This window comes from Pristis pectinata, chromosome 6 (assembly GCF_009764475.1).
Source record: "Pristis pectinata isolate sPriPec2 chromosome 6, sPriPec2.1.pri, whole genome shotgun sequence".
Taxonomy (NCBI): domain Eukaryota; kingdom Metazoa; phylum Chordata; class Chondrichthyes; order Rhinopristiformes; family Pristidae; genus Pristis; species Pristis pectinata.
Window position 1 is genome coordinate 96,022,285 of NC_067410.1, and position 19,023 is coordinate 96,041,307.

General features: G+C 40.1%; 1 protein-coding gene across 8 annotated transcripts in view; it reads right to left on the reverse strand.

Annotated features, from left to right (window-relative positions):
- Positions 1-1,135: 1,135 nt before the first annotated feature.
- Positions 1,136-19,023, reverse strand: part of mecom (MDS1 and EVI1 complex locus) — a 358,144-nt gene continuing 340,256 nt past the window's right edge. For all 8 annotated transcript variants that reach the window (XM_052018370.1, XM_052018369.1, XM_052018371.1 and 5 more), the window contains 3 exons: positions 7,424-7,657; positions 6,432-6,627; positions 1,136-2,054 (listed from right to left, as the gene is read on the reverse strand). In XM_052018370.1, the coding sequence (XP_051874330.1) occupies positions 1,920-2,054; positions 6,432-6,627; positions 7,424-7,657 (565 nt within the window). In that variant the 3' untranslated portion in view covers positions 1,136-1,919. The remainder of the gene's footprint in view (positions 2,055-6,431; positions 6,628-7,423; positions 7,658-19,023) is intronic.

Genomic DNA, 19,023 nt, shown 5'->3' on the forward strand with positions numbered 1-19,023 from the left:
TTGCCTCTGTGTGCATGTGTTTGTGTTTCCTGCACTTGCTTGTATGTGTGTGTGTGTATCCTTCATTTGGCTCAGTTTGTGTATGTGCAAGTGTGTGTGTCCTGCATTTGCCTCTACATGCACGTGTCTGCCTACATCTACGTGTATTCCATATCTGCCTCCTCTTCAGTAATTTGAGGTGCAAACCAGTAAGAGTGGCAGCCAAGCATTCACCATGCCATTTAGGAAATCATTAAATGAAATCCTTATTCTCTTCACCTATCTTTATAAACAACAATTTATTTTTAAATGGACTGTTATTCCAGTCGTATAATCTTTTTACATTCATATATACTCAAATGGCCCACTCTCCTTCCTGAATGGCATTCTATCTTGTGGTGGTAATGCTGGTAGTAGTAGCACTCTGCCATCCCCACCTTTGGCTCAGGAAGTGACAAAGCATCTACAGTTGGCAGAACGGGGAAAGCTGGGCTAATGCAATGCCCACATTGCACATTTTCATCCATTTCCGGCACTCCTACAACCAGGTTGCCTGGAGACCACTCATCAAAGACCTTGGTGGCTGAACACATGCACAAAGCAGACCTTGGGTTTGCTTTTATTTTTATTAGCTGTTCCTCTCATTATATTTTTATTTAAATGCATAACAGATACATTGTACAAAGCATTTAGAGAAAGTACCTCAATTTGCTGGCTATTCAAAATCAGATATAAACAAAAAAAAGACGAATCTGCTCGCCATGAACGGCGAAATAAAAGAAATACAATCTGTTTTTTTGTATTTTTTAAACATAAGTTTGGCACATTTATACCTTAACTGCTGCCACTGAATAGGATTACTGGAACAAAACACCACACAAGCAGACAAATAGCTTAAAATATCAGGTACAGGTCTAATTAGGAGAATCATGCTGTAATGAAGGAATCATAACTGTTTATACAATTGAATCAGCTCATTGTATTAAACAAAACAAACTAAGTAAAGTCTATTCATTAGGCAGATTCATTAAAACGCATAAGATTGAATTTTTTTTTGTTTTTTTTTCCCCCGACACTATTTGGCACTCGTGTATATCCACTGCCTTATCCCTCCCCTCCCTATCCCCACCCTCGCCCTCCCTGCCCCAGACTCGGGATCAAACATCTCAACCTGTGATACAAAGCACCTGTCAGTATGTGTGTATGCTTGTGTGTGGACTGAACAGTGTGAGATTGCTAAATGAACAAATAAATAGCACAGTGCTGCACACACGTTTTTTTAAAAAAAATTATAAAAATGATTGTCTAAAATTAAAGTTAATTTGGAAAATTTCCAGGGGGGAAGAAACATTTATTTTTGAAAGTAGATTGGAGATCTTCAGTGTTGTCTTTGTTTTATGAAGCAGACTTTTAATTACACAACAATAAAAGTCATCTTGATTTGTGCTTAAAAGAACTGAAAAATAATGCAAATAGTAGATTTGTACAGGAAGAGACAATGTCGCCCAAACTCCCCCATAAAATGAATTTTATACAAATGATTTAGTTTTCAATAAGTTGAGTGCTCAGATACATTGAAAATGGTCAAACCCTCTCCCAGTGAGTACAATGGAAGACGCTCTCCTGGGCCGCTGAGACGTGAGCACCCAGTTCCTAGTTGAACTACTTTGAGTTGCATTGATCCTCATAACAACGCAGCTGCCTTCGCTGTGCAAAACAAAATACTAGGAGAATAAATACAATTCATTTTTTTTTAAACTGTCAGTTTAAGGTCACAAAATTCCGATTGGGGTGACCCAGCAGATTTCTAAGGCTTTCTGCTCAGGAGTCTCTCTCTATAAATAGACACAAAAGGAAAGGGTAAAAATAAAAGAATCAAAAAACGAAATGTCATGCTATGTACGACGCTGGACTTGGTCCCATCCGGTTATTGCGAAGTGTCATACATGGCTGATGGATTGCAGGGCGCTGGGCTCTGTTGCAGCTCTCGGCAGACTGTGCCACATGTTGGGGGCACTGTGGGATGCGGAGTGGATAGGTTCCTTGTCGGACAGAGATAGCATCATGGCATATGCCTAGCAAGGAAAGCAAGAGAAGGGCTAAGACACAAGAATAATTACAGTTTGTGCTTCAAACATGCTTTCAATTTAGTTATTTTTCTCCTCAATTCAACAACCATCTCCCTTCTAATTGTAGGTTGGTGCTGATTCAAGGGCTAGAGCATCCTCCCTTTGACTAGGGTCGGTGCACACAACAATAGCAGCCTGTACTTATGGAAAATAAAGTGGTAAAACATCCCAAGGCGTGTCACAGATCTGAGAGTTACAAATCAAATCAACAGCAATAAATCTGTGAGAAGGATACGAAGAGATCAGATTTCAGAAAACCATACCAGAAACCCTCTTTCTAAATCTAATTAACATAACTTGTCATTACACTTTTGAAGGAAACCTATAGTCCAGGCTTCATAAGATATTTAATATATTGATTTATTAGTCACATGTACATCGAAACACACAGTGAAATGCATCTTTTTGCGTTACTGAGAATGTGCTGGGGGCAGCTGCAAGAGTCGCCACTCTTCTGGCGCCAACATAGGATGCCCACAGCTCCTAACCTGTACGCCTTTTTGGAATGTGGGAGGAAACCGGAGCACCAGGAGGAAACCCACGCAGACACATGGGGAGAACGTACAAACTCCTTGCAGACAGCAGGCGGAATTGAACCTGGGTCGCTGGTGCTGTAAAAGCGTTACACTAACCACTACACTACAGTGCCGCATCTTGTACCTTGGAGGTTGCTGAATGGGAAATATTAACTCAGTTGATAAATTAGTTCTACGAACTTCCCCAGGGAATCACTGTTTTTTTTTTACTTATTTACACATTGCGGGTCTCATTGGAAAGGCCATTCTTACTCACTCTTGAGAAGAATGTGAGACCCTCTGCTTTAAATCACTGCAATTCCTGTGCTTGAGGCACTCCTGTACTGTTATGGTAGGGAGATGCAGCATCTTGAGCCAGTGATACTTTGCACAAAGGAGGATGGTAGTGATTGTTGGAGATCAGTCATCCCAAGCAGTGATATGGTTCTATGTCAAGGCATTACGTGACATGAAGGAGGAACGGCATGCGGTGATAATCCCAAATGACTTCAGACTTTGTGCCTCTGGACCATGGAGCAGGTTTGGGATTAGCTGTCATATATTCTTTGGTGAATTGCTGCATTGGATCTTGTTAATGGTACACACTGCAGTACACCAGTGATGTTGGGAGTGAATGTGGTGGAAGGGTGGTGCGGTGGCACAATTAGTAGAGCCACTGTCTCACAGCGCCAGAGACCTAGGTTCAATCCTGACCTCGGGTGCTATCTGTGTGGAGTTTGCACATTCTCCCTGTAACCCCGTTTGTTTCCTTTGGATGCTCTGGTTTCTTCCCATATTCTAAAGGGCGTGCAGTTTGGTAGGTTAATTGGCAACTGTAAATTGCCCTAGTATGTTGGTGAGTGGTAGAATCTGGGGAAGATGATGACAATGTGGGGAGAGTAAAATGGGATTAAGGTAGTATTACTATAATGGATGGTTGAAAGTCAGTGTGGACTTGTCGGGCCAAAGGGATTGTTTCTGTCTTCTATCTCTTTGATTCTATGGTGTAGTTTGTGGGAAGCTTTGTGGGAACGTGTCGAGTGCCTTGAATGTTGCTGGAATTGATCTCATCTGGTTAAATATAGAAAATTAATCACATTCCTGACATGCCTTGCAATGGTGAATAGAATTTGGGAGTAGGTAAGTAAGTAACTTGCAGACTCCTCGGCCTCTGCTGTGCACTGGTTATTGGTTGTTTCTAGTCAATGCTGACTGCCCCCTCAGGCTGTTGTTGGTGAAAGGTCCATTGATGATAATACCATTGAATGTCAAAGTGTGGTGTGCAGACTCACTTTTGTTGGAAATGATATTGTCTGGCTCTTGGATAGTGTGAACATTACCATTCCAAGCCTGTTGTCCAGGTCTTGCTGCATGTAGACATGGACTGCTGATCTAGGAGACCATCTGAGGAACCTTCCTCCTTGGCTTGGGACGGTTGATCACCAACAATCACTACCATCTTTCTTTGTGCAATGTACAACTTCACCCATTGCAGAGTTCCCCCGATTACAATCCATTTCACTTTTTACAAAGGTTCCACACCCAGATAAATGCAGCGCAGAGGTTAAGAGTATCCATTTTCACCTTATCTCTGGACTTCAGCAAATTTGTCCACGTTTAGTCCAAGCTTGCTATGATCTCAGGACTGGACGTGCTGCCAGAACTCAGTGAGCAATTACTGATCAACACTGCTAATGACCCCTTCCACCCTTTTGTTGATGATTGAATTTGTCACCAGGCTGGTAACTGACCAGACTGAATTTGCTCTGGTTTTTGTGGTAGGACATTCTGGGCAATTTTCCACAATGTCAGGTAAATGCCAGTGTTGTAGATGTAGTTGGCTGGAGGCGTTGGTACCTGCTGGAGCATGTGTTTCGCACTACAACCAGGATTTTGTCAGAGTCCATATCAAGAAACAGCTGAACACACTGAATACCACGTGAGATCAATTGAATTGGCTGGAGAATGGTTTTTGTGGTGGATAAGATTTCTGGTGGAGGCCAGAATGGATCATTCACTCAATATTTCTAGCTAAGGATTAATGCAAATGATTCAGCCTCTTATTTGCCACCTGCTTCCCCAACATTGATGCTGGAGTTTATGAAACCCTTATCTCTTGTTTGTTACTTAGTACCCTACCAACATTTACAATTGGATGTTGCAGAGTTTTGATCAACTCTATTGGATACAGGCTTGCTTGGTTCTGTTTATAGAACGTTCCTTCTGCTATTTAGCATGATATCATCTAATATGACTTTGGCAAACTGGCATTTCATTTTGTGTGTGTAACTCGTTGCACCAGAATTATCCAGTATCCTAGGCATTCTAATGGAGGAATATAGGATCTTTGCTGAAAGGTACTGATTCTGTGAGTATGCCTGGACTGTGAGACAGCCCTCCTAATGTGAGGTTGATTGGTCTGGATGTGCCTTTGTTGTATCTGAATCTAGTATTGAGGATGATGTCGGGTGGTCCATCTGATTTTATTCTAATTATATTTTTCCATGATAGTTTGGGACAACTGATCAACATTCTATGCTCTTTCACCAGACAGTTAAGAGTTAACTACATTACGGTTGGCTGGAAATCACATGAAGACCAGACAAAGTCATAAGAGCAGAATTCTTTCCTTCAAGGACAGTAGTGACCAGGTGAATAATTACAATCATTTCATGGTCATCGTTACTAATACCAGCTTTTTGCACTTCAGATTTATTTTTTAAACTGACTTTAAATTTCCCAGCTGGAATTTGAGCTGGAATTTAAACCAATGTCTCTGGATTATTAATCCAGGCCCCTGGAATACTACTTCAGTTTATATGACTACTAAACTACAGTACCCATATCATTTGGTGACTAACTAAACCACACAGATTGGGAAGAACCCAAGTTTGACGCATGATCTTCTTCACCATAAGTTGGGGTGTGATGAAGGGGAGGGGGAGGTGTTGGTGGGCAGGAACATTATCACTTTTTTACCTTGGTGAGCAAGTAGGCATGATCAGCTCAAGTTCCTCTGCTAATTGCTATCCTGTGATTCTTGCTAAAATTGCCTCACGTGGACATCAGTTGAAGACTGCATCATCCCTGCCATAGGATATTTATTGTGGTTGAACACCAAGTCAAGACTCGCCTACTTTGGGGCCCCTCCAAGGATCCTTGCTGCTTGTACAACTCCTTCAGTACAGGAGGGGAGGATGTTTTCCATATTTGGCTTTGGATGGCTGGAAGATTCGCTTTTACCAATTAACAGACACCCAAATTGGTGAGAGGAGTCCATCGGGCTAACATTGGCTCATGTCATTGTTAGTGCCCTTTCCAAAAGGTGCTGTGCACCTGGTCAGCACCAAATTTGGTTAAGTCCATGGCCTGTAGGAATGCTGGTACTTTAGGTATTTTGAGCAGCTTGGGTGGTACAGTGGTGCAGCATGTGGACTCACTGCCTCACAGCGCCAGAGGCCCAGGTTCAATCCTGACTTCAGGTGCTGTCTGTGTGGAGTTTATGGGTTTCCTGTCACATCCCAATGGTGTGCAGTTCAGTAGATTAATTGGCCCCTGCAAATAGCCCCTGCTGTGTAAGTGAGTGGGGGTATACTCTGGGATAGAATGTAGGGAGAATGGGATTAATGTAGGATTCGTGTAAGTGGATGGTCAAGATCAATGCGGACTTGGTGGGCCGAAGGACCTGTTTCCATGCTGTATCTCCATGACTCTACTGTGCACTTCAATACACAGGATGCACACTATGTTGTTCTCCACCTATTCACCTTGTGCCACGAAGTGAACACAGTCCCCTCAAGAGTCTCACCTGTGACTTGGATTTCCTGTATAAGGGCTGCTTCAGATCCTCAGACAGATGGGTAGTGCTGTATGTGTTCAGATCGGCCTCAACGAACTGGCTTCCCTCAGCTTTCCTTGTGTTGAGGCTGTCTGTGAAGTGCCGGATGTGTTCCAGGGCGGAAAGACTGCTCTTGTTTTCAAGTCTCACGTCATCTGCTTTATAACTTGATAGAGGAAAGGATAGATTGTACAATGTGTATAAGCAAACAATGTCAAGTAACTCTGGCACAATCACAGCAGTCCATATTTTCTCCAGAATGAAACTGGGTCGATTATGAGAATAGTCATTATATTAAAGCCTGGTGTTTCCAAGGAAAACTGCAACTGGCTTGATGGGATGTGGAGAGAGGAGGCTCCTTCTGTGTCACAGGACAGACAACAAATTTATAAAACCCGCTCACAGCCTCCAGTCATAGTTCAGCAGCTGATTTTAACCCTACAAATTGGTTGGCATTGGTATATCTTTGAGTCCACCACTTGCTTTACATTTCACCTATTCTCATTTTCAGCAAAGTTTAATGGGGAATGAAATTACTGCATTTGGGTGTAAAGTCAGATAGTCAGTAGGGGAGTGGATTAAAATCCATCCACTTTCTTCATAATATCTCTGTAAAACATGTTTACGGGTTTACATGTTTCCAAAAATGAATTTGCTATGTGTTTCTGTAGTTGACATCTCCCCATGCATTCTGGAGTCAGTGCACTAAAGTTAGAGCACTCTCCAGATAGCTGTATGAAAGGGAACCAAAAATCAACAGCCTAGTAAAATATTTAATTACGAGAGCTTTAGATTATGGCTTATGTTTCTTTTGTATCTATGTATGGGCTTGTTTATCCTTACCCCAGCTTCCAACCAATAGATATTTAGTTAGTTACCAAGGAACTACTTAAAAATTCAGTCTTATGCAGGACTTTAAAGGTCATTTGGTGTTCTTAATGCTACTTGTGGTATACACTAACCTGCTAGGAGATTCCTTGCTGTCCTGCTCTGGCTCCCTTGCCTCATATTCAGAACCATCTTGATTTCCTCCATCCAGCTTACAAACAACTGGATCATTGGCTGGTTTTCTCATTGGATTACAGACTCCTTCCTCTTCCTCCAGCTCCACATCATCTTCTCCATCATCATCATCCAGTTCATGAATTTTCTGACTCGTCACGAGATTTTTCTCCTCATAATGACTACCATTGATTCTAAAAGGTAAGAATAGCAAGGGATGAGAGGCCTCACTCCAAACCTTGAATCTTGGCAACAATGGCACAATGGCACAGATGATCGTGCCCAAGGACTGATGATGGGAGTTCAGTGAAATTAAGGACATATTTTTAACAAACATTGTTTGGTTCTTCTTCCAGTTTGATCACTGGAACATCTCAGTGAAGGTATTATTCAAGGGAAAGATAGGAGATGTGGTATATTTGGAAATATTGAAGTCATTGATAAGGTGCAAAAGCAGAGATTTCTTAAACTGATTAAGATAGCATGGAAAGACTGATTAGCAGAGAGAAAGTCAAGAGTAAGAGCAAATTATGTACCATTGGGCAAAAGTCAGAAGGTGGTACATCCCAAGAATCAGTTTTGGGATCTGCTTTGTCCATTGATGTAACTGATTTGAGGATGGAGATAGAACAACTAGGATTTACTAATGTCACCAAGTTAGAGAGCAGAGTAAACGAGAAGGCATGAAACTACGTTTGATATAGATGGTTTATGGAAATGGGCAGATATGTTGCAAGTTCAGAGAAATGTTGGGGAAAATATATAGAGATCTTTCATAGTAAGATTGTTGGTAGGTTAAAAGTGTGGCAATTGGAATACTGGTTTTATATGTCATAGTCTGTAAAATATAGTTTTGAATCTGATCAAGACATTTTTGGGTCATAGTGCATTATTAATATAGTGCATTATTTTGTTGTTCCCACTCAGAAAAATATTGAGGTCCATGAAAAGGCACAAAATAGATTTCCTGGAAATTATGTCAAGGGTTGTGATGAAAGCCTTGGAAGGAATAAAACCATATTATGTGAATAATTGCATAAAAAATGTAAAGGGTCAAAAAGTGAAAGATCATCTCTACTGAGCAATTAAGTAGTAAAAAGGACTGAGGATTAGTATATAAAAAAAACTAAAAGGAAAGTGCGCTGAACATTTTTATGTAAAAATTAAAAGGACCATAAAATCCATCATCACAAGTGACACCTGAAGCCATCAATATAATACTAATAGTTTCTTAAAGAGCAAAATTACTAAAAATGATTAAGTCTTGAGTGTGTGATTTGACAATAACATAAGACTAGCACTGATGTGATGTGGTGAATGTTCTCCTCTTGTGAGGTCTCTCAGGTTGGGCACACATCTACTTCCTCGGTGGCACAGCAGGTTGAAAAGCAAAAAACTGCAGATGCTAGATATCTGAAATAAAACAATGCTGGAAAGGCCCAACAGGTCAGGCAGCATTTGCGGAGAGAGAAATAGTTAGTGTTTCAGGTCTGAAACCCTGATGGGTTAACTGTTTCACTTTCCACAGATGCTGCCTGACCTGCTGAGTCTTTCCAGTATTTTCTGCTTTTAATGCATAGCAGGTGGGCTGGGGTATATCCTTACGTTTCCATTGAAGTTTATATTATGATTAGCCAACCAACAATGTCAGGTTAGCACCAAGGCTATGAATTGAAACTTCAGCTCATGTCTCTATAATGTTTTTTCCTTCATGCTAAATGCACAATGGGATGCTTTACTGCATGCCCTTCCTTAATAGGAAGCCAAACATTTCTTCTCTTGTAGTAAATGAGATGACCATGTCACAGCTTCACACTTCTGCCCACTTGAGGGCAGATGATAATCGCATGTTCTTGTTCTTAAGAAACAGAATCAGGAAAAGACTATCCAGCCCCTTGTGGCTGCTCTGCCATTCAGTAGGATCATGGATAATCTTTTACTTTACTGCCACTTTCCTGAATTAAGTCCATATCCCCTGATTCCTGTAATATCCAAGAATCTATTAAACTCTGACTTGAATATACTCAGTGTTTGAGCCTCCACAGAAATCTTTCATCTGGTGCTTTATCAAATGCTTTTGATTCAACTCATTTGTTGTACTTGTTCCTGCTGAAAACCGGCATTCACAGTGTTTGAAAGCTGTAATAAAGTAATATTTAACTGCAAAAATTGAATTTTATACTAGCCTTACCATGATAGTGATCCTAAAGGATAACAGTCAGCTATTTAAATGTCACTTGCTGTGCTAAACAACTGTCATTAGATTACAACGAGATGCTGGGGGAGCTCAGCAGGTCAGGCAGCATCTGTGAAGAAAAGCAGACAGTCAACGTTCTGGGTCGGGACCCTTCTTCTTGAAGAACTGAAGTCCTGAAGAAGGGTCCTGACCAGAAACGTTGACCATCTGCTTTTCTCCATGGATGCTACCTGACCTGCTGAGTTCCTCCAGCATCTTGTTTTTTCATCTAGATTCCAGCATCTGCAGTCCTTTGTTTCTCTATCCTTAGATTACAATTTCCAGCAGCAATTGGGTAAAACAAAATCAAAATATTTTTACTTACAACATCAGGGAAATAATATTACCCAAATTAAAATAACATTCCAAAACATATCCCAGTAAGTCTTTCAAATCTACACAAAGTTGATTTTCACATAGATCATGTTAAATATTAATCTCCCTTTTTCATTTTCTGATGTTGATATTCCTGCTGTTTTATTTAATAACTCTGATCTTTCTGAAGAACTTCCAACCCACTAGACTGATTTAGCAATGTCAGCCATCATATGACTTAAGCAAGTACTCTGGGACTAACTTAGGTTGGCACTGTGGTCAGCATGGACGAGTTGGGCTAAAGGGCCTGTTTCCGTGCTGTGTAATTCTATGGCTACAAGTAACAGCTCAGTCCCCTTTGAGTGAAATCAGGAGCATAGTCTTGCTGCAATATTTTACAATGGGAGTTATGGGGAGAAATTACTGAGATGAGAGAGTGAGTGAATCAGTCATCTGTTGTAAAAATGAACACAGAATCATAGAATTGTGTGGCCCACAAGGAGGGCTCCATTATCATCTTGCATCTTTCCAAAAGCTCTGATTGATTCTGTTTCCATCTCTCCTATAGGCAGTGAATTCCAAATTAAAATTATTCTCTGAGTAAACAAAAGATTTCTCCTCATGCTCCCCTTGCGACTTTTGCACAGATTTTTAAATCTGTGTCCCTTGATCTTTGAACCATAGTCCACTGGAACAGTTTCTCTCTGATTACCCTTTCTAAGCCAGTCATGATCATGTACACATCTATTAAATTTTCTCTCAACATTCTGTGCTCTAAGAACGACCCTGGCTTCTCCAACCTACCTTTATAGTCAAAACATCCATCCCTTTCATAGAAAAGCTGCAAATCAATTTACTTTCTACACATGTTTAATATAAACAATGCAGAAATTATATTGATAGAACATTGAAAATATATAAGTTATTGTATCCAGGTATCCATGGTTTTCCTGCAGGTGAACTATAGTTTAAAATTGCAGTACCTATGCCAGCGAGCCTTAGTATAATTGTAATTCGAAGACACCTGAAGACTTATTTTCCAGGTGTTTCTGTTCTTTGATTCCTCCATTCCCTTCTGTTGGCTCTAGTTTTCTTTCAGCTATATAAATGTCAGTTCCCGCCACATTTATTTACAGCTAAACTATCTATCAAGGCACTAACACCATAACTTTTTATTCATTAATCAGCTATCATTCTGTAGCTGTGTAACCTGGGTTTTCAAAAAAACACAAATAGATAAAACAGTCTAGATATGATTGCAGACACATGTTTGGATTTTACTCAAGAAATCCTTACACTACCTCTCATTTAAAAGAATACAAAGGACACAATATACTTTAGAGAATTTATGCTCCAGCTCAGTATTCCTAGCATTCATTAAAATCACACTAACTGTTACCAGGTGCAGGTACAACAACAGAGAATGAGGCAAACATTCTCACTTTCACTTGCACAGGCACTCGGACTCAAAACTAAAGCATGCATTGTACATAACAAAAGCATTCATTCACAATTGCATAGATATTGCAATTTCAAACTGCGGTTCACCTTTCGGGCAAACACATGTTTATGGGCAGAAATATCTTCCAATTTATATTCTTCTGTCAATATAATTGCTGCAGTAAATTATTTAAAAATGTATGAAATATAAACAGAGTACACTTATACCTGTACATATATCTAAACAAGTCACTCTGTCACCCAGCAAAGGTTTCATATTTGCTTTAAATAATATCGACATTAATTCAGGGTACATATACATATTCAAATGGATACAAAAGCACATATATTAGACATATATGGAGACATTAAGATATTTGCACATAAAGATGCACAGGAATATTTTCAAAAATATGTTAAGGTGAGTTTTGAAGATACACAAATGCATAAAATATTTATGCATTATGTTCATGTCACTTTGAGGACTCGTGACATATAGGTAGACATACAAAATAGGAAAATGTTCTCAACTGTGTTGGAACTCTTGGAGTTCAACCATTCACATGGAAGTGAACACCAGACCTGGGTACATGCCTCAAATGCAGAAATTATTGAGTGACAGATGCCACTCACGGGATCCCAGCGATGGAGCACAGTCTTGATGGGACTCTCCACATTATGCTGGGGGACCAGCTCCAATCCAAACCCAAGTCAGACCTGTAATAGGGTCTGAAATGCGTTGATTTTAGTGGGGATTTTCAGCCTGTGGAATAGATTTTTAAATTACTTTTTTAATGTTAGTGATCTCTAAATGTTTTAATATGCTCTTAATGAATATCAAGGCATTTAAAAACTGCTAAAAAGATTCAGATCTTCGGTAGGAGGCAAAGCTCTGCCTGCAGCTTTGGCTTCTGTCAAAGTCTGTCAGGGACGATCTAGGGGTGGGGCCTTGGCAAGCAATATCAGAGGCGGCCAGAGCTCCAGACTTTCACCCTGGGTTCAGAGGGCACTGGAATTGCCTTCTGTTTCCATCCCAAGTGAAAGGAGGGTGGGGACTGTGGAGCAGGGTCCAGGAAGATCTGGCCCTTATTTATCCATTATTATAAACATATCATGGATAAAAAACATGTATTTGTAATGCACGCATGCACACACACACACACACACACACACACACACACACACACACACACACACACACACACACACACACACACACACACACACACACACACACACACACACACACACACACACACAATTAACCAGTAGATTTACATTGTGATTGATTGGGCACACAACTCCCAGTTTGGCCAGAATTCCAGAGTCTGTTGAGTAATCCAAAAGCAACCCAGAAACTGGTTAGCATGCAGGACAGTAAACCACATGGAATACTATAATCCCTCTTGTTGCAATCTTGTTCATTCCTTTAACACTGAATTTGCCCATTCATAAAGCATAGGCTGTTAATTAATAATTTCACTGAGAATTCTGTTGTTCTGGTGGACTGTTTTTGGATTCTATGGATCCCACCCCTGGGTGAAGACATATGTCAGGGCAAACACATTAATGCACGATGACATCTTAGGAATCAACCAGTTAAAATATATCTGTACAATAGTGCAGAACCAATTGTTTGTGCTGTGCTTCAGGGGTCCTGGGCCTATATTTCTACTGCATAGGTGGCAGGAAAGGAAATTGTGGTTAGTGGGAACTCTGCAGAATGGTAATAATTAAGGAGAATCAAAAAGTCATTTCTTTTTTGCCTATGTTATGATGCAATGTGCAAGCTTCGATTTAGATATTGGCCTCCCATAAGAACAATGGCAGTTTGCAAAATAAATCATTTGTGTATGACTCTCCTGGGATCCAAGCAGTAACATAAAAGCACCTTATTACAGCTTTCAGAGATCCAAGTTATTTGCAATAGCCTTTAAATAAGCTTCTTAGTTCCACTGTGAACTCCAGGATTATGTCTCTGCCAAAGGATCATGTCTTTGCCTGTTTTATAGCCAGTAGACTCACCCCTTCTAACCTAAAATTCTTGCAGAGTTGACTGCAGTAATTAACATCTATTTTCTTACTCTCCCTACCACAAACAGATTACTTACAAACTGAATTTGCCAATTCATAAAAGCATGGGTTGCTAATCGACAATCTCACTGAGAATTCTGTTATAGCCGTGGACACTTGCTGATGGAAAAATGGAGGATTGTTGAAAAATATCCATTAAAAGTACCTTGTTGGGTACGTATTGGGCAACATTGTAAAATAACATGATAAGAGCAGTACTGGGGCTCCCTGACACCTTCTCATACCTCCCTCTGGACTATCACCCTGCCACTGAACATCAAGCCATTATCTCCCAGACAGTCACAGATCTCATTTCCTCTGGAGACCTTTCCTCTGTAGCCTCCAGATTCTCAGTCTCCCCACGGTGCATTGTCCATTTGTAACTCCTCCCCAAGATCCACAAGTAGGATTGTCCTGGTGACCCCATCATTTCAGTCTGTCCTTGTCCCACAGGATGTATTTCTTCTAACCTAACTTTATTCTTTCTTCCTTGGTCTAGCTTCTTTCCATGTACAGTATGTCTGTGAACCTCTCCACCACTTTGACAGTCTCCTCTTTCCTGGACCCAGCTGGCTCACTTTCATCATGGACCTTCAGTCCCCTTACACTTCCATCCCACACCAGAACCCTCTATGTTCGATTCTTCCTTGAACAGAGACTCAACCAGTCCTCTTCTACCATTTCTCTCCTGTCCTTGGCTGAATTTACTTTCACACTGAGCAATTTCTCCTTCAATTCCATTCATTTTCTCCAGATTAAAGTTGTAGCTATGGGAACTTACATGAGCCCTAGCTACTCCAGTCCCTTGGTAGGATACATGAAAGTGTGCCTGTTTCAGTTCAAGTCAGGCCCCAAGCTCACCTCTTTCTGTGAGACATTGATGACTCTCAATAGAACTTGGAAGTTTCGTCACTCTTGCTTCCAATTTCTACCCAGCTCTTAATTCCACATAGCCCATTTCTGACTCTTTCCTGCCTCAACTTCTCAGAGAGTAGGTTAGTTACTGATATCTGGTGTAAGCCCACAGACTCCCACAGATATGCCAACTATCCCTTTTCCCAGCTTGCTTCAAATACTGGCTCCATTTCATTTTGTCAGTTTCTCTAGGTTCACTGTATCTGTTCTGATGAAGTCACCTTCCAGTCCTGTGCTTCTGAGGTGTTGTTCTTTTTTCTTTATTATAGCTTTCCTTGCATCATGCTTAAAAGTGCAGTCATCTGCATCCATTTTCCACAATTCTGCCCTCAACTTCACTTCTCCCACCCAGAGTTACAATAGAATTCACTTTGTCCTCATCTTAGATCCTACCAGCCTCCACAATTAATAGATCATCTTCTGTAATGTCTACCACGTTCAACATTGTGCAACCACCATATACATCTTCCCTTCCCCTTTCAGTGTTCTGAAGGGAGCATTCCCTCTGTGACTTCATGGTTCAGTCTTCCATCTGCATGAACACCCAACTCCCCTTCTCAATGCATTTCCCCATGCAACTGCAGAATATGCAACACTTGCGTTTTTACTTCTTCCTTTCCCACCATCTGGAGTCCCAAACTCATTCCAGATGAAGCAGAGATTCACTTCCACTTTCAGTTTATGGGATTGCATTCAGTACTCATGATATGGTCTCCTCTCCACTGGGAAAACCAAACACAGATTGGGTAACTACTGTGCCGAACACCTCTGCTCAGCCCGCAACTATGACTCTGAGCTTCCAGTTCCTTGCTACAGTAACTCTCCATTCAACTGCTACTCTGACTTCTCTGATTTTACCCCTTTACATTGTTCCAAGGAAGCCCAAAGTAAACTCAAGGGTCTGCACCTTATCTTCCAACTGGACATGTTACAGTCCCATGGACACAACACTGAATTCAAGAGTTTCAGATAACCAGTTTGTGTCAGGTCTAAATATGACCGATGAAAGCTCATCAATCTGTATCATTAACTCAGTTTTTCTCTCTTCACTGATGCTGACTGACCAGCGGGGTATTCCAGCATTCTCTTTTATTTCAGATTTTCAGTAAGTAAGGTGATTTACTATTGTTTATTTGTCTTTCTTTTGAGTCATCTCCTGTTTATCGATCCCAGATATTCAGCATTGTGCTGAATGTCTGGGTCATTGTATACTTTCAAGTTGGAATAGATACAATTTAGGGCAGTCAAGTGCTGTGGGGAATCAGGCAGGAATTTGGAGTTGAGGCCATGATCTCGTGGTGGAACATGCTTGAATGACCATATAGCCTATTCCTGCTCCTATTTCTTATATTCTTAATCTACTTGGATATTGATCATTGAAATAATGATGGCACGGTCATGTAGTGATTAGCATAAAGCTTTTACAGCGCCAGCGACCTGGGTTCAATTCCCACCGTTGTCTGTATAGAGTTTGTACGTTCTCCCCATGTGTCTGTGTGAGTTTCCTCTGGGGGCTCTGGTTTCCTCCCACATTCCAAAAAGACATACAGGTTAGGAGCTGTGGGCATGCTATGTTGGCGCAGGAAGAGTGGCGACACTTGCGGGCTGCCCCCAGCACATTCTCAGTAACGCAAAAAGATGTATTTCACTGTGTATTTCGATGTACGTGTGACTAATAAATAAATATCCTATAGATATCTTATTCAGGACACTGAAGAAAGTTTAAAATGGGTACAGAACTGTGAAAGTAGACATTGGAATAATAGCAGAGGTTCAGTATGTGCACTGTAGACCAGAGACAGACAGGTGGGATGTAGTGGAATTCTGAAATTCTTTTCCTGTTACATTGGAGACATTACAATGAAAGTTCTTCATTGGCTGTAAAGCACTTTGAGAACACCCAAGACTGAAATAGGAACGATATAAATATTTCCTTTTATTCTATATTCTCTATTTTCTGTTGAAGGAACAGCAGCAGCAAAGGGGAAGCCAATGCATTCTTCCCAGAAAGGACACTGGAAGATGACCAATGACATAACCTCAATGTCTGCAAGTTGCTTGCATGTCCAAACTGTTTGGCAGTAAGCTTCATTGTGTTGGGAAACACAAAGTAAAGGAGGGAATGGGAAGATTTAACTTGCTCAAATGGCCTTTTTAATTCCTAAAAGTCCTTATGTCCTTGTAAAGAAAGGAAGCAGGCTGCAACTAATAAAGTCAAGAGCTCGCAACGCACAAGTAAATATCTGGAATGCCTTCATTTTTATAAGAGAAAGGAGAATGCTGAGAAGCAATGGGGAAATTCCACTGACCATTTATACTCAGATATAAATACATTTTCTGGTGAGATCTAACCCAAATAGCCCAGGGCATCAGGCCAGCAGAATGTGGTGTAACTTGCAGAAATCACAATGACATCAACCGTTATCAATTCTGCAGGAAAAGCATTATTTGGTAAATCGTCTGAAACCGTAAGGACAAATGATTCACTGATTGCAATCCAAGACGTGTTTTTATGTCAGTCTCGAAACACCAACCCAGTCCTGAAACTCCACAACATCAGTCTTTCTCTCCCAACCACAGAAACAATTACAATAATTGGTTTACAGATTAGACTTGGTACAAAAGACAGGAAATGATCTTTTTGCAATAATAATAAAAATAGATGATTTATTCAACAGTTTGTGAAGGCAAAATTAAAGTAAAGCAGTAGAATGGAGAAGATTAATCATTGGAGTCAGCTCATGTGAATACGGAGACCAGGCATTTGGCCTAATGCCTGTCTCTTATGATATAAACCATGTGCAACATGTGTACTCTATATGATAAAACTCTGGATAATTGTTGACTTTATGTACAGGTTAGAATTGTTTCCAGCAGCATACTAATATTGACAAGATCATCCAATTCATGATAATTAACCTCACTTGAGTTCACTGTTTAAATATTCTCCAAGAACTGAAGGCTTTGCTTCAATTCCTAAATTCGTTCATTGAGGATGACCAACAAGCCTAAAAACAGAGATAAGTTTTATTTGCAATATTTCTGATTTAGTGCAAAACGCTTCTTTATCTGTGCTTTACTGGAAGAAAAATAGGACTATTTCCATTCTGGAGAGATTTTCATATTTTACTGCTTCGAAGGAAGAATTTGAAACAGAAAGGTACACATAGATTATCATAGTGTTTAGCATTATTAGTTAAAATTCAGTGGAAATTGAACTAATTGAGTGCAAGCTGCAATATGTTCAAATGAAACTTACAACCTCATCAATGAGCTGCCCTGCTGAAATGGCAAAAGAGAGTCAGTTACTGTGGATTTCTAAATGTAGAATATTTGACATTACATGAGAGATAGGCACAAGAAAGTAAACTCACTGCTCTGTTTGGGGATTAAATTCTGCCATCCTGACTCATCTAAAGAAGACTAATTATAAGTAAGGTTGGTTCTGAGCAAAGAAATAACAAGGAAACCATCTTCTGAGCAAAGAAATAGCAAGGAAGCCATCTTGACTAATTCACTTTTGGAAGACATGTCATTGGTGCTAGAGCTGGAGATGAGTCTCTTGTTCCCCTTTTTTTTAATGTAGGAATGCTGCCCTTGTGTAAGTCCTCACCCTATTCCATTGTTGACCTTTCTGATTATGAAGATTCAGAGAACCAATATAACTGAGGCAGTTCCACTGTGCTCCAATGGAAAAGTTCTCCATATTACTTCTGTGTGATTCTTTTCCGCTAAATAATTGTACAGTTATACTGAAGTTCATCTGACATATAAGATCTTAAAGATAAGAAATTCCATGCCACTACAAGAATTCTTAAAATGTCTTAAAATTTGATATTAATGCCAGAGCAGGTTGTGGAAGTGGGAAGGAGTGAATACAAACATAAACTGGTAACTTTGAGAATATCTCCCTAAAGAGTCATTTCTAGTTTCATTTGGAAAAGCGTTAATCAGGTAGTATCATTCTCTTATACTCAAGAAAAATATATATCTTGTTGGTATGAGTTAAATACTCTACACTTGCTATAGTGCACATTTTTTTGTTATCAATATATATGTCCAATCTTGCGCTAGATGTTCCTGAGATTTTAAAAAACTGCAATGTCCAAACATTGGTCAGTATTGTATTCTTCCCATTACACTTTTTTCCAAGCTGCAGCTTATCTATCTCATGTGTTGCCCTTTTTTTTCCACTCCATGCAACTGTTCTCTATTGTATTTCCTGTCTGTTCAGTATCTCCTTCAATAATCAGACTGCAAAGATTGCAAATGGAAGTCAGTGAGGCAGTAACTTTAACAAGAATAGGAAGGCAGGGAAACAAGAATTCCTTGTTATTTATTTTTGCATTAGATCTGCTGAGAAAATAATGCTGTATTTAGTCTCTCCTTATCAATGTATGACAATAATGAGAATTGGACAGACATGAAGGGGGTAAGATTGAGCACAGTTCAAACTGCCAGCTTGCAGGTCTGTCATAAACGATGTAGAACTGGCTCTAAACCAAAAGTATAAGGCTAGATGATTAAGAAAACAAAATCGCTAATTACACTTTCAAATGCAGCAATTTGCAGAGGATAAAA